Here is a 17,179-nt window from a genome sequence, read left to right on the forward strand (position 1 = left end):
TTGAATCTTTGCTGAATAGTGCTCTATGGATTTAATACTGATTAAACCATTCCGTATGTTTTGCCACCCATTGATTAACATTGACACAAATTTCGGGAAATTAGACAAAATGTGAAACTTATCCTGTACAAGGCTGCAGTGATGTTTACCAGGTTGCAACTTCTACAGTCTTTTTTCTTTGCTGTTTAACTTTCTGGGCTGTTCTGAAGCTGTGTACTTATACATCTTGCACAGTGGAGTTCATACCTGCTAGAATGGACCACCATAACTTTTACCTGGTTTGAGTCAGGGTATAGCCCATCTGCTTAATGCACAAACATGTCATTGAAGGCCAGTAATTGCCTGAGATTTGGTTATTGTAATAAAGTGTGCCCTTTCCAAGCCAAAAGGATGAGCCTCTTTGTTATTTGTCGAGAGCTAAGCTGCTTTCAGTCAGTTACACAGGATTAGTGCTGACATCTGCTGAACTTCAGCCTAGATGCTGATATCAGTGACATGGATATAAGGGGCGTGCCATCCCAGGGGGGCTTTGGCGGGCTTGCAACTTTACCGTTATACACAGAAAAGGAGATCAGACTGATGCTGATGTTTGGCTCATAGACCAGGCAGCAGGACCGCTTGATCCAGAGGGTGTACCAAATCCACAGCTAAGGGTTGCTAGAGCTGTCTGCATAGGAGGGCTTCAGCAGAAGGGAGCTGGAGGAATGCTAAGAAAAGATCTCACAGTGTTTAGCGTGCCTGTTAACCAGCGTGCTTCTCTTTCTCACGGTAGGTAGGGCAGGTCCTGCCTCGCAGGTAACCGCAAGTCTCTTGACACAGAATCAGCACTTTACTTTGATCCAGATGTAACTTGAAAAAAACTCTTAGCGTGGCTCTTTAAGCACTGTCCCACAATGCCACCCACAAGCAAAGGCAGCATGGAAAATTCAGGTCGGATGTTTGTCGCTCTGCGATAACACCTGTCAGTGTGTGCAATTACTCAGCTCTGACAGTGACTTTGTGCAGACTCACTAAGCCACAAGCAGACTTCTTGACCGCTGAACCATCGAAAATGTTCAGCTCTTAAATGAGATGCCATTTCCACTGACGCCAGCTGTAAAACTATGGGAGTGGTGCCTCTGGGAGACATGGCTAACAACGTGTTTTCAAAGTGCTCTAAGCCTTCACTCTCCTGTTTATTTAATCATATTCTCTCCGTGCCACTCCTGCCCACCCACAATATTCTTTGTTTATTCTCTGTGGATTTCATCGGTTCATGCTGTTCTGTAGCTTGATAAATTTGCATAGCACTTCTCTGTTTCAGCCATTTAATTTTATATTTCTTTGACCTTGCGCTAGCATCTCTTTCCAAGCCAGCATACACTCTGCTCTTGATGTGAATCCTGTAACATCTGTTTTCCAGATAAGAGTTGTTGACGTAAATATGAAGCTTCCAGATATTGCGTGGATCATATCCTTCCTTCCCACTTTCACCGCTTCACACAAAACAGAAAAAGAGAACCAGGTCTGTGCGTTAAAACCATACATTTCACAGTAAAACAAAATATAATGAACATGTTTTATACAAACTAAAATGTTTTATATGAAATAAATACATTCTTAATTAAATATTCTTAACACATTTCTGTTTATAGGTATCGTAAAATGTTCCTAATTCGATTTCATGCACATAATCATTCAGCTGAAAAGCAGGCAGCAGCACAACACCCAGGGGAGAATGTGCCTCATGTTCTCAGAATACTTCAATTTATTCTGGCAGTACATGAGGCAGGGGACACCCCTGACAGGATCCCAGTCCACGCTAGGAGTATGAGACAGGGGACATCCTATACAGGATGCCAATCCATGGCCGGACATGAGGCAGAGGACACCCCTGACAGGATGCCAATCCATGCTAGGGGCATGATACAGGGGACACCCCTGACAGGATGCCAATCCATGGCCGGACATGATACAGGGGACATCCTATACAGGATGCCAGTACATGCTAGGGAATGAGGCAGGGGACACTGGAAAAAATGCCGGTTAATGGCCAGACATGAGGCAGGGGACACCCCAGACAGGATGTTAGTCCATGGTAGGGCATGAGGCAGGGGACACCCTGGAAAAGATGCCAGTCAATGGCCGGACATGAGGCAGGGGACACCGCAGACAGGATGTTAGTCCATGGTAGGGCATGAGGCAGGGGACACCCTGGAAAAAATGCCGGTTAATGGCCAGACATGAGGCAGGGGACACCCCAGACAGGATGTTAGTCCATGGTAGGGCATGAGGCAGGAGACACCCTGGAAAAGATGCCAGTCAATGGCCGGACATGAGGCAGGGGACACTGCAGACAGGATGTTAGTCCATGGTAGGGCATGAGGCAGGGGACACCCTGGAAAAAATGCCGGTTAATGGCCAGACATAAGGCAGGGGACACCCCAGACAGGATGTCAGTCCATGGCTGGGCACACAGTCACATAGAATTGGTGATTTACAAATACCAGTTCACCTGTAGTATTAGCATAGATTTTGGATTTCATTAGGAAGCTACAGAGCCCAGAGAAAGCCTGCATGGCCTTGGGGAGAGCATACACAATGCAGATAGAGAGAGCTAGCAGATGTGACGCTTCTGTGCTGCTCACTGGGCCACTGCATACAATATCATATATAAAATATAGCTACACCTTTACAGCTGATTTAAATTACATATACTTATTTACAAAACTTTTCCTATCTCAAAATGGCATGAATATGTACAGCATGAGCACTGAACACACATATACAGCCATGGCCAAATGACATAAATATTAATTTTCACTAAGTCTGCTGCCTCAGTTTTTATGATGACAATTTGCATAATCTCCAGAATGTTATGAAGAGTGATCAGATGAAGTACAATTAATTGCAAAGTCCCTCTTTGCCATGAAAATGAACTTAATCCCAAAAAAAAACCCCATTTCCACTGCATTTCAGCCCTGCCACAAATGGACCTGCTGACATCATTTCAGTGATTCTCTTGTTAACACAGACGAGAATGTTGACGAGGACAAACTGGAGATCATGCTGATTGAGTTAGACTGGCAGACTAGATGCTTTAAAAGAAGGGTGGTGCTTGAAATCATTGCTCTTACTCTGTTAACCATGGTTACCTGCAAGGAAACATGTGCAGTCATCACTGCTTTGCACAAAAGAGCTTCACAGACAAGGATATTGCTGCTAGTTAGACTGCACTTTTATCAACCATTTATCAGATCATCAAGAACTTCAAGGAGAACTTCAGTTATTGTGAAGAAGGCTTCAGGGTGCCCAAGAAAGTCCAGAAAGTGCCAGGACCATCTCAAGTTGATTCAGCTGTCAGATCGGGGCACCACCAGTGCAGAGGTTGCTCAGGGACGGCAGCAGGTAGGTGTGAGTGCATCTGCACACACAGTGAGGAGAAGACTTTTGGAGGATGGCCTGGTGTCAAGAAGGGCAGCAAAGAAGCCACTTCTCTCCAAGAAAAACATCAGGGACAGACTGATATTCTGCAAAAGGTACAGGGATTGGACTGCTGAGGACTGGGGTAAAGTCATTTTCTCTGATGAATCCCCTTTCTGATTGATTGGGGCATCTGGAAAAAAAGATTGCCTGAAGAAGAAAAGGTGAGCACTACCATCAGTCCTGTGTCATGCCTGAGACCATTCATGTGTGGGGTTGCTTCTCAGCCAAGGGAGTGGACTCACAAGTTTGCCCAAGAACACAGCCATGAATAAAGGATGGTACCAAAACATCATCCGAGAACAACTTCTGCCAGCCATCTAGGAACAGTTTGATGACAAACAATGCCTTTTCCAACTTGATGGGGCACCGTGCCATAAGGCAAAAGTGGCTTGTTGAATAAAACATCGACATTTTGGGTCCATGGCCAGGAAACTCCCCAGATCTTAATCGCATTGAGAACTGGTGGTCAATCCTCCAGAGGCAGGTAGACAAACAAAAACCCACCGATTCTTACAAACTCTAAGAATGAGCTGCCATCAGTCAGGGTTTAGCCCAGAAGTTGATTGACAGCATGTCAGGGCGATTTGCAGAGGTCTTGAAAAAGAAGGACTAGCACTGCAAATATTGACTCTTTGCATAAACTTAATGTAATTGTCAATAAAAGTCTTTGACTCTTATGAAATGCTTGTAATTATACTGCAGTATACAATAGAAAAAGATCTACAAGCAATGAAGCAGCAGAGTTTGTGAAAACCAATATTTATGTCATTCTCAAAACATTTAGTCATGACTATATGCTAAAATAAAGATGTCACTCCACTAATCGAATCGCTTGTTTTGTCATACATATTTATATTTAACAATCCCTATTGTCATTTTGAGCTGCATGATTACAATTCATGCCTTTGCATGATTTTGTTCTATTTGTAAATAGAGTACATTTCAGCTAAATGTATAGAGTGCAAGTGATAAATAGTTCAGGAAAGAAACCAATGAATTTATTTATTAAATGCAAATCCGTCACTGTGATGTGATTTTTAGGTATTTTGACAGATATTTCAGCCTATCTGTAGATTTATATTGTTCATTCATACAGGTTAAAAGTGAGTCTCATCAGCATTTCCACATAAAGCTGAATCACTGACTCGTTAGTCTCTGTGAAGAGCTGAATGTCATAAGCTCCTTCTATTGGAGGTGCTCTAAATTGAGTTGACATTTGAAAACTAAAGTAGTGAATTCAGTGCCAGTGCATTGAGCTACCTTGGGGACTGTGACTGAGCCAACTTTGTGTCCTTCGTCTGAACCAGAGGTAGGTGCTTCAAGGTCTATTTAGACTGCATTTCCAATCTAAATACTGGGCTCAGTCTGATTGCTCTTTCCGGCAATGCTCAGTGCTTGGCTCGGTTCTGTTGTTCTGTTTCTGGGGCTATTTTTGTCCATTGTAGTTTTGTTTGCAGGATTGTTTACTGTGTATGTTCTCCTCCAGCTTTTATGTCTGAGTTGTGTTGGATTGTCCTAGTTCCTGCTCCTGGTTTCTCTTGTTCTGAGACTTCTTTGGACACCTCATCCAGTACCAACAGTTATCCGTTTCCTGGACTTTGGGCCCCTCGTGCAGAATGTCTGGCATAGGTGAGGCCCTCCAGATTTTTCTTTACTTATACTTTATCAGTTGAGGAAGTAAATAAAAATAATATTACCAAGTGCCTGGAGTCATTGTGTGACAATAGATCAGTTACAAATAATTTTTATAAAGCTGGTTATTTTTTTTCTTTCAAATTTACATACATCTGAAGTACAGTGAAATCATAAACTTTAGGTTTTGTTTTTGCGGTTACAGTTGTTACCTGTGTTGTAGCATTTAAGGCTGATATGCATTTGTCTATGAATGTGCTGAGCAGGATATTCACTGCACGTGTTGTTCATCACTTGTCATTTGAAACTAAATAAACAATGGATTTTTTAATAAAAAGCTTAAATACAACATGCATGTTGTTTTAACAACAGCTTTAAATTAGCGACTAAGTATCTTTTAGGGACAGAGACACAACATTTTTTAAAAATAAAACATGAATTAAATGCTGCATAACGTGTGCCGTAAAGTAACCATGGAAAAGCAGATGCTGACAGAAAAATGCACGTTTCATAACAAGCAATTTAGTGCAGAAGCAAGGTAAGTGCAACAATGTAAGTTAACAACATTATGTACCTGTATTCTTGTTTACGAACACCTTTTATCAGACATTAACATTAAATGAAACTGAAACATTAAATGTTAATTTAGAGCAAACCAACATTTGCACAGTTGCATTGACCATTTATATCTATCATGAAAAAAGAAACTGCAGTAAATAATGCACAGAAACACATTCTCATATTATTGTGTCATTCATTTGCCCTGTCAGCAGGGAAAATTTCCAAAGTGCGTGTTTTCTCAGCCTGGAAAATGCATTTTAAGTAGGAAATCTCACAGTCTTTGCACCATGATTATTTGGCGCTTTAAGGGTTTGTTCTAATTCTAGCAACTGGCATGCAAGTGGATAACTGCAAATAAAGTATCTAGACTTGTGTTACCAACAACCATTTGGCTTTTATGACATACTTGTTTTTATTTTTCATTACTTATGGCTTGTATGGTTTTGAATTATATTATATATATATTCTGATAAATCCAAATTACTGGGGTCTAGGTTGATATATTCTACACAGAAGGTCTTGATAATTATTGACAAAATACTATCACAGTAGCGCCTCACAAGACAAAAAAGACATAACTACACAGGTGCACTACAGGGTTGTTGAGCTACAGTGGATATAAAAAGTGGGCACAGCCCTGATAAAATGCCAGGATTTTGTGAGGTCAAAAAAATTAGATCACGATAAATCATTTCAAAACTTAAAAATGAAACATTTTTTATGTGACCTAAAACCTGTTCAATTCAACTGAAAAACAAATCTCTTAGGGTGAAAAATATGTAAAACAAAAATGTATAAAATGTACTATAAGTTGGTTGCATAAGTGTGCACACCCATGAAGTAATACTTTGTTGAAGCACCTTTAATTAAGGGCATCTCTTATGCACAGCCCTCTTCGGGTCACCTACACATTTTCAATTGGATTTACAGTAGGTCTTGGCTCTGGCTGGGGCATTCCAAAACTTCCATTTTCTTCTGGTGAAGCCATTCTTTTGTTGATTTGGAAGCATGCTGAGGGTCATTGTTCTGCTGAAAGGTGAAATTCCTCTTCATCTTCAGCTTTCTACCAGACACCTGAACCTTGTCTAGAGTCCCAGTTCCTGCTGAAGAGAAACAATCGCAAAGCACCATGCTTCATCGTGGGTATGGTGTTCCGTTGGTGATATTCAGTGTTGTTTTTGCACCAAACATACCTTTTGGAATCGTGGCCAAAAAGTTTAACCTTGGTTTCATGAGACCATAACACATTTTCCCAAATGCTTTTGGGAGACGATGTGTTTTTCTGCAAAGTTTAGCCACGCCATGTTTTTCCATCTTGCAACCCTACCCCATAGTCCAGACATATGGAGAATAAGGGAGATTGTTGTCACATTTAGTACACAACCAGTACTTGCCAGAAATTCCTGTAGCTCCTTCAGTGTTACTGTAGACCTCTTCACAACCTCCTTGACCAGTTTCCATCTTGTGTTTTCATCAATTCTGGAAGTACGTCCAGAAACCGATAACATTACTTTTGTCCTATATATTCTCCACTTCACTCCATCTTCCATTGTATATCTAATGCAGTGGAATTGTTTTGTACCTTTCTTCTGACTGATATCTTTCAACAATGAGATTCCTTTGATGCTTTTTTAACTCTCTGCGTACCATGGATTTTGCTGTAGGATGCAACTGGGTAAATGTCAGGAAAATCCTACTAAGATTTAGTTTTTATATTTCTCGAACTATCAGATTTGTTTATTTTTCATTTGAATTGTACAGGTTATAGGTCACATTAAAGGTGGGAAATGTATTGAAATGATTTATTTGTTTGTTTGGTTTTTTTACATCATAAATATCTGGCATTTTAACAGGGGTGTGTATACTTATTATATCCACCCTAGATCCTTAGCCTCCTATTAAGTGTACAAAACTTATTTAAGTGTTCATAGCCTGAGACCTTCCTATACAATGTGCACTGGTATACTGGTTACAATTTGAACTAGAGGTTGTCCTCTATTGCAGTGTTTCCCCCGGTCCTCGGGAATCCCCAGACAGTCCACATTTTTGCTACCTCCCAGCAAAAACATGGACTGCCTTAGGAAACACTGCACTAGACCTTGTCCGAAGATAATCCAAGGATTAGTTTGAGGGCTGGGGTAATTCTGCACTGCAGCAGAAGTGTGTAATGATGCCAGCAGTGGAAGATAAGAGGTGAGGGAAGGTCTGTAGTGAGGAGGAAGTGGAGAATCTGTAGTGTGATGGTGTGTGGAATGAGAGGATGGATGAGGGCCTGTTGTGCAGCAACCACTCCTGTGAGGGCAGAAAAGATGTTGTTGAAGGCATGGAGTCAAGTCAAACCTATAGCAGCTCTTTGAGCAGCACCTGGGGCACAGCCCCTGCTTGCTTCCGGGCATCCGTATCCTGGGAGCTGAGAGTGGGGCTGGTAAGGGTCAGAGGCCGTGCTGTCGAGTGAGCGTGTGCCAGGATGGGTCGCTCGGGTGGAGGGACCCGCAGCGAGTGGCTCCGTCGGTAGCGTTGAGACTGAGAGCGGAGGAGTAGCCGGGAGTACTGCACCTCCGGCATGAGGAGCTTGACGCACAGCTCGTGTGACATGATGCCTGCCCCTCTGCCCAGGCGCGAGGCGTTGGGTGGCAGGTCATAGCCCATGATATCCACCTTGGGACTTGGCTGCCAGGGCCGGAGCTCCTTGTTCCTAATGAAGGCAGCAGGACGCAGCTGGGGAAGGCGGCCCCCAAAGCAGCCCTGTACCAGTCTGACCTGGGCGCTCTGGAGCAAATGCACCTCGCGCGCTACACTGCCCAGCCCCAGTGCTCGCAGCCGCCCCCACAGTGATTTGTTAAAGTGCTCGTAAAGCGCTGTGTCTAGTGCATTCCAGCTGCGTATGCGAGCCGGCAGGTCAGCGCCCAGGCTGCGACGGGAGCTCGGCCTGCGCATGTTCATCCTCACGTACAGCATGTCCTCGAGGTCCCAGGCCAGAAGGCGGCGCAGCAGCACCAGTGACTCATCAAAGTGCTCGGCAATCATCACCAGCGAAAAGATGCGCTCCACCTCACCAATAAAGCCTTTGACGTAGGCTGTGTCCTTGGGAGACCGGTCCTTGTCCCCTCCCAGGTCAAAGGTCAGCGTGTTGCGAGCATACATGGAGTCTTTCTCATGTGGCCGGTAGAATTGCCACGGCCGCTCCAGGAAAGCTTCCAAAGATCCATTAGGGACACGCTTGAAGCTCAAGCAATACTGGTTGTAGTAGCTAAAGAGGGATTCAAACATGGAGGCCGGCTCCCGCAGAATGGTTATATAAACAGTGTCATTGGGCATTAAGCGACGCAGCTCAGAATGATTAAAGCGCATATGACTAGTGATGACCTGGGGGGACATGGTGTGAGAATGCACAAAGCGGGCACTGAAAGTCCGTGGGTAGCAGAACTGGTGGTCACACGCCTGGATTGGCAGCGCCACTGTTAGGTTATTGCGTTCAGCGAAGCGGAAGAGGAGGTTCTGTACAGTGGTGCTGGCTGTTTTGTGCGTCTTCAAGAAAGCAATACTTGTATGCTTGGTCTTCAGGCCAGAGACAGAGGGTGACCGCAGTGAGGAGTAGCTCAGGTGGAAGGGCCTCATCGTCCTGCATTCAGGATGAAGAAAAATGATGAGGGGAGTCAAGCATGGAGCAAGACAAGTTATATATGAATAAACAGTTACATCTGCGCTGCCAGGTGTTATTGTAACAGTAGTTATTTTACTGTTACAATCCTAAAGTTAATTTGTTTCTGGGGAAATTCTTGATTTGATTCAAGGAAAATAAGCCAATGCTTGGTGTCTGAAAGAACACACTACAGTAAGTATAATATTGAAAAACGAATAATATCAGACTAACTTCTTTATGCATAATCGTATTCTACATCATAATTTCTAACACAGTATTTGCTCAGTCCATGATGTAATAATCAAATGCCTACTATTAAGCTATAATCACGTTCTGAAATTATGTAATGTATCATTGTATATTTACGTAACGTAACTTTATTCAACTCGATTCTTTCTCAAATTTTCACTCTGTCCCTTAGTAATATATAAACTATTTCCCAAGACAACACTGAGGGTATCCATAATATTTTATCTATGGAATACATTATTTTATCTATGGAAAAAAATCACCATAGTCACGAAAACAGTGCTCAAGAGGAGAATGTACAACCAGCCGATGTTGTTTATATAAGATATTGCTTTATCTGGAATGTAAATTGCTCGATAAATTATTATATAAATGGATAAACTAGCAATGATAAATTTCGTATTTTACAAAACATAAATGCCATGCAGTATTATGTCACGGTTTTGCAACCATGACATGTTTGACAAAGTGCAGGCTGTTCACTCTTAATGAGACAATCAGGTGCAAAAACACAGTCACTGTGTTTATTGAAGAGTTGTGTCATTGCTGGTTCATATGTAATTGCCACAAGAAAATATCACTCTATGGATATTTTTATGCACAAAGTGCGCATACATTTCCAAGCAAAGCTTGGCATTTAGCAACGTAGATGTGAGCGGAAGCTATGACCTAATCTCACGTTAGCTCCCAACTTGTGTAAGCAAGTTTTCAATTAAGAGCATAAGAAATTTACAAACGAAAGGAGGCCATCGAGCTTAGTACCACATCAGCCTCAGTTATACATATATTGGTCATAGACGCCGCTGTATTCGTACTAAATGGTGGTAAGTTATTCGTGTTCTCTACTGTGAACACCCGTGTAAAATAATCATTAAACTCATTTTCTATATCAATTTCATTTCCAGTTATAAGCCCCTTTCTATCATGCAGATTAGTGATTTAAGCTTTTAGAGCTCGTTTGGAGTTAAAATATTGGAAGAAACTTTTATTGTCATCCTTAGCCTCCAATGCAATCTTTCTTTCTACAGTACATTTACATTTACAGTATTTGGCAGACGCCCTTAGCCAGAGCGACTTACATAAGTGCTTTAAGATGCTGCGAAGAATTTTTCCGATACTAGCTCAATAAGGACCCAAGCTATGAATACCATCTATCCGAACTCTGTTGAGAAAGTGCACAAATTTTTTATTTTTTTTGTATACATACACACACACACACGGAAAAGAGCTGAGTAAGAATACATTCCTCTTGGAGTGTCTAATGTTATTTTTTAACGCAACCTGTAGACTTACAGTGGATACTGCTGCTTTATTTTCAAATCATTAGTTAATTTCCATTTGTTGAGCAGAGCCCTTTTCCTCCTGACTTTATTCTTAATTTCCTTAGTAAACCACCTTGATTGCAGTTTCCTAGATTTAGTTTTGCTGGAAACAGGTATTAAGTCCTCTTGTACTTGCAACAATGTGCTTTTAAAAAAATCCCCATGCTTCTTCAACCGTTTTGCCATTTAACTCCATCAAGGTTATAGTTTCTAGTTTCAGTCTCATGCCATTAAAATTAGCCTTCCTGACATTGTATGCTTTTGTTTTGGGCTTTGCTCTTTGGACACTAAAATTAACCTCGAATCTAACCATGCTATGATCACTACCATCCAGTGGTTCTAAAGCCTCTAATTTTCCAATCCTATTCTGGTTATTAGAGAAAACAAGATGAAGAAGGGCTTCTCCCCTGGTAGGGGTATTAACAAACTGAGTAAAAAACAATCCCGTACTAATTCCACCATCTTGATTTCATTGACAGAAGAGCCAGAGACTGTGTCCCACTGTATCCCAGGTAAATTAAAATCACCCATAACCACCACATCATTTTTATTATTCATAATAAAAATTTCATCGTGGTCTGGCACGCAGCATAGCAAATCTGTCGGAGTAAGAGATTTATCGTATATTCTCACTTAAAAATATGTAGGCTATGGCAAAATATATTTTGTATAGCCTGCATTGTCTCTATGTCGACTAAAAGCAATGGGTAGGTTAATAAAATTGCAATGTGAGAGCTTAGACGCTAATTCAATAATTCAATCTCGTATTTAAACAAGAACCTTGACATTCATCAAATTCTGGGAATGGCAAATCAGGCTCTTTTAGAAGATCTCTGTGCATCTGATACTAGAGTTTTTCTGGAGGGTGACAAGTAGTTATTAAGTCGGTTTTGTCTCCCCAAGGCATCTCCTCACTTAAGAAGAGATACCAGACGCTCAAATGCCACACCTGCCAATGCAGGTGCTCTTCATTTTGAGGTTTTTGGCTACCAGGACCTTTCAGTGGGAGATTGGGGATGGGTCTGCAATATCACAGCCCAGAATTAATAGAACAATGCCAGCAGTATTGGAGGTTGTAAAGTCCATTTCTTGCCGGTACATCCAATTTCTCTACACGAGTAAGAGAGAATTTTATGAGATTGCTGGGTTTCCTACTGTAATTGATGCGAATGATTGTACCCATGTGCGTGTGAAGCCACCACCCATGAATGATTATGCATTCATCAGTCTCACGTAAACGTGGTAGCCTGGTGGCCTGGAGGAAAGTACTACTCCTTCATTTCTCAAAATAACAGTGTAGGGACATGGCTACAGGAGGGAGCCCTGCATCTCCTCAGTTAATAACTACTACATTAAATTACTATTGTAAAAGTATTCTATGATTAACGTTTTGCCATGATTCATGTACAAGGTGAAAAAATTTATCCCCTCACAGTGATAACCCCACTGGCAAACCCTGCAACAGAACAGGAGCACAGGTTCAACACTGCGCACATATGTACACGGTCCATGGTAGAGGGGTGCGTCGGATTGCTTTACTGTACACGCAAGAGAAAGTTTGTGACATTATTTTGCCTGTAGGGATCACACAGGATGACAGGATCCTATTTGATGTTTCGTTGGAGCCTGATGATCCTAAGCCCAGGGACCCGTGGCCAATACAGGCCCACCTGGGAGCTATGCACTATAAGACAGGACCTCATTCATCGCTTCTAAAATGTAAAAGTGGCAAGTAAAAATGACAAGTAGGTGATTCAAAACTGGAAACAGATTTGATGGATACAGGTTTAGTCATGCATTTTGTTTATGTGATGAACATTTCAGGCTTTCGTTGATTGATAGAAATGAACGATTTATCTCTTCCATTAACTGACACATTTCAGTTTGCTTTTCTAGGGCCTCTGCTGTCAGAAACCAGGGTCATTGTTTGCCAGCATAGGGGGCAGAGGACATGGGCTCTCTCTCACAGCTTGTGATTGCCTGGCTCTGTATAGATGGCTCCAGGCCAGTTTGTCTGATTTGAAATAAATAAAATGCAGAAATTATTTAAATATAGGGTACAAAAATACTATCAGTCTTGGCTATTCTTTATTTTATCATTTTCTGACTCTGACAAAACTGGTGCATCTGTGTGTCCTCTGACACCCGTTATGCTCGACATTGAGACCCGATAAGCACAACCACGCACTCCTCAGTCTGCAACAGTGCAAGTCTGGGGTTTAGCTGGCCTCCTCCAGTCAACGTGGTGCTGTGCCCATGGGCCGCAGCACTGTGGAAAAAGATTATAGCCTATTATTAGGCTATTATTACTATTACATACAGTACATATGCTATACATATCACAGGTGTATAAATAAAATATTCAAACCTCAGCTGGAGTTCTGCTGTCAATGGCAATGCCAAGTAGAACCAACTGGTTCAACTGAACTTGCGACATTAACTTGTCTTTTTCCAAGCTGGAAAAGTTCGACTTCTTTGCCATATTTCGTTTCTCCATGCTGTAAACTATAGGGGTGAGGCTTCAAAAGTGAGAATAAATTGGGGTGTGATATTTAAATAACGTTTTCATCCATCAAATTTATCTATTCCCGATCATTTGTATGCTGTGATTGGCGAGATACGAATGTTTCATGAATCACACATGAACAATGTCGTGTGATGCTTTCTGTGTGCAGATCTGCACTGGTTTCTACATCAGACTAATAAGTGAGGGCCGATGTCGTCCTGTAATGGGTATACTCACGCAACCCACCATGTTTTCTTTTGGATCATCAGAAATGACTTGCAGTACATCCCAATATACAAACAAAAAGGTTCCAATCGTTCAAAGTAACTGGAACTAATTCTCTTAAACGTTACTATTAAGATGCTTTGGTAAGCATAGTAAGTGTGATCACACTATCAACCCATCCATCGAGCCATCCACTTTGGGCTTTTTCAATGCAGTTACATTTTTAAGTCTATCATTATACTTCCATCTCATCAACCTCAGAACATCACTGACACCACAGATTATTAACAAAAAATATCAACAAAACCAAGATAGATGAGAAAGAGAACGGTAAGCAAAGAGCTAAATTATCCCCAAAATACTGATTGTTTAGAGTAGACATATTTTAATTGTATAAAATGTGTAATGTGTAAAATACTTTACCTTAGTGTCAACAAGCTCATTACTTCTATAAGAAATATACACGAAAAAAATGATGTTGCAGTAAAACATTCTAAACAACTTGAAGTTACCGATGCTGATGTTTCAGAATAACAGAATAACTAAAAACTGGATAGTTCACTACAGTAGGTATACTTTATACTTGAAACACAATATATCCATTCTTCAATTTGCAAATGTAACCATACATGTAACCATAAAATCAGACTGAATGGGGGGAGAACTCACATTTGAGAGACATTACGCTATGCAGTGCCGATAAAAAGTCATCATACCCTGTGACAATCTTTACCTTTGGTCACATTATACCCTGGAAAATAAACAAAAATGTCAATTTTTTTTGCTATATGTGCAAAATATGGCCCTCATTGTCAATATGACAATAACATTTTAAAACATTTTGGACAATTATTAAAAATCAATTGGAGAAATACCTGGTTTGGTAAAGTGATCAGCCCCATAGAACATACAATTCTAAAGTTGCTCAGATGCAACCAATCAACTGTCAGATCACACACTATGTTAATTGCCCCACATGACACCACTTGTAGTGGTTTAGATTACCTCAGAACAAAACCGGCTGTCTCTGAAGATTTCACTACTAGTCGTGCAAGGTTCTGTAAAAGAAAACAACATGGTTGGGAAAGTGCTTCACAGCATCATTAAGAAGTGGAAGGTGTATGGCACCAGCAATATGTTGCCTAGATCAGGCCATCTGTCTGTTCATGGCTGGGGCTGGTCAATCTGTGCATGTGACATCAAACTGTCAAGCTTTACACAAAGCTAACCTGTATGGCTAAGGATAGGAAGGTAAATGTCCTTGAATGGCCAAGTCAGAGGCCTGACTTCAATCCAATAGAGAGAACAGTCCATTGCTGCTTACAAGAGAATTTGGCTGAACGCAAACAATTCTGCAAGGAAGAATGGGCAACCATTCCTCAATCTAGGTGTGCAAAGCTAGTGGAGACATATCCAAAAAGATGGCTGTGATTACAGCAAAAGGTGGCTCTACTGAATCCGGGGGTTGATGAATTTTCCAAGCCTGTCATTTGGGTTTTTCATTTCTTAATTAATTTTCTCACTTTCTTTTGAAAGCTTTGATGTTGTAAGGCAAAATTTGTAAATAAAGCTGGTTAAAGTTTTTATTTTTAGAATGGGTTTTGAATTCAGGCATAAACAATGCAACTATTTCAAAAGGGTATGATGACTTTCCATAGGCACCGTATATTCCATGAATTCCAAATGAACAGAAGTGCACTGAAAAATAAACCTAAAAAAAATAAATGATAATGTGTTTCTTCAGCAATATGATTTCTACAAAAGAAGCTGACTAGAGATGCAAGATAGTTATAAAGGAAATAGATACAGTAGTTTGTCTGTGCACAGTAGGGTAATATGTTTTTTTGATTATGTGTACATAAAGAAGTGAATAACATAAAGTATTATACGATAAAACAAGGCATATAATCAAAAAGCCAAGTTAAATGTATATGAGTAGGAGATATTCAGGATTATTCAGGATTCTGGTGACTTTTGAACATAAATATTTGGATACCACTCGAAATATAAAGAACATCAATAGCTGATATTACGTAAGTGAAAACCTGAACACAAAAAAAGTGTAACTCGAAAGGTGGACTATATATACATTGAAGCCGGTGAACAGCTGAGACAAAGGTGGGGGTGTGAAGTACAGAAAAAGGTGGGGCAGACAGCACAGACAAAGGAAGGGGTGTACAGTACAGACAAAGTTGGGGAATACAGCAGAGACAAAAGCGGGGTGTACAGTACAGACAAAGGTGGGGAATACAGCAGAGACAAAAGCCGGGTGTACAGCACAGACAAAGGTGGGGAATACAGCAGAGACAAAGGTGGGGTGTACAGTACAGACAAAGGTGGGGAATACAGCAGAGACAAAAGCCGGGTGTACAGTACAGACAAAGGTGGGGAATACAGCAGAGACAAAAGCCGGGTGTACAGCACAGACAAAGGTGGGGAATACAGCAGAGACAAAGGTGGGGCAGACAGCAGAGACAAAGGTGGGGAATACAGCAGAGACAAAGGTGGGGAATACAGCAGAGACAAAGGTGGGGAATACAGCAGAGACAATGGTGGGGAATACAGCAGAGACAATGGTGGGGAATACAGCAGAGACAAAGGTGGGGAATACAGCAGAGACAAAGGTGGGGCAGACAGCAGAGACAAAGGTGGGGAATACAGCAGAGACAAAGGTGGGGAATACAGCAGAGACAAAGGTGGGGCAGACAGCAGAGACAAAGGTGGGGAATACAGCAGAGACAAAGGTGGGGAATACAGCAGAGACAGGCAAACAGAAGTCAAACAATCCATATAGTATTTAATTTCGAAACACTTCTCTATGGTTTGAAAGCAGTAATCGCCAAACAATAGTGAAAAATTCTGCATCACAAATGTTATCATTTCAGGCTGTCAAAAAGATTGCATGCTGAAACAGGCATGCCTTGTGTATCTGTGTGTTTATATGTTCATATGTACATCCGTGGGTACAGATGTACATACGTGTAATGTACATCTGTGAGTTCAGATGCTGAATGCCAGAGAAGCTCTCACCAGCTCACATGGCCCCCGTGACGAAGCAGGAGCGCGCTGCTAATCGCCACCAAGAGCAGAAAAATCTTCTTCTGAGACATGGTCTGCCTCTCAACTAGGACAGAGAACACAGGCATGACAGGAAGTGGGTGAATGTAGATAATATGCTGTATGGACAAAAGAGAGATTTATTCAGTTATACACCTAAGGATGCCCGCTCTTCTGAACAGGACAGTAAGACTGACTGTATCTGTCTGTCTGTACATGTACAAGCCTTACAGAGGGGCTTAACCATTTTTACATCGGCACCTAAGGCCGGATCCAGCTTACGAGTATTACGTGCCCCTGGGCAACAGCACACATGACGTCACTTTAGAAAGAAACAGAGCTGATTGTTGCATCTTACACAGGGAAAACATTACATAGGCTTTTTTGTGACTTCCATATTAAAAGAACAATATATAATCTTATTAAACGTATTAGATATTGAACTGCATAAACTTGTCAAAAGACATTTGGGAATGGGACTGGAGAGGAGGCTTATGGGGGGCTGCTCTTCTTGGTACC

The 17,179-nt window shown here is 41.4% G+C and overlaps 1 protein-coding gene across 6 annotated transcripts in view; it reads right to left on the minus strand.

Moving 5' to 3' along the window:
• Positions 1-1,505: 1,505 nt before the first annotated feature.
• LOC125750898 (galactose-3-O-sulfotransferase 3-like) overlaps positions 1,506-17,179 on the minus strand; it is a 29,495-nt gene continuing 13,821 nt past the window's right edge. Inside the window, exons 2-5 of one of the 6 annotated variants that reach the window (XM_049029251.1) lie at positions 16,634-16,727; positions 14,609-14,661; positions 14,273-14,354; positions 1,506-9,280 (exon numbers count right to left, since the gene is read on the minus strand). In XM_049029251.1, the coding sequence (XP_048885208.1) occupies positions 7,999-9,280; positions 14,273-14,274 (1,284 nt within the window). In that variant the 5' untranslated portion in view covers positions 14,275-14,354; positions 14,609-14,661; positions 16,634-16,727 and the 3' untranslated portion in view covers positions 1,506-7,998. Of the gene's footprint in view, positions 9,281-14,272; positions 14,552-14,608; positions 14,662-16,633; positions 16,750-17,179 lie in introns of those variants that run through there. The other 5 variants (XM_049029254.1, XM_049029250.1, XM_049029249.1 and 2 more) reach the window with 5 other exon arrangements.

The sequence above is a fragment of the Brienomyrus brachyistius genome, chromosome 10 (assembly GCF_023856365.1).
Source record: "Brienomyrus brachyistius isolate T26 chromosome 10, BBRACH_0.4, whole genome shotgun sequence".
Taxonomy (NCBI): domain Eukaryota; kingdom Metazoa; phylum Chordata; class Actinopteri; order Osteoglossiformes; family Mormyridae; genus Brienomyrus; species Brienomyrus brachyistius.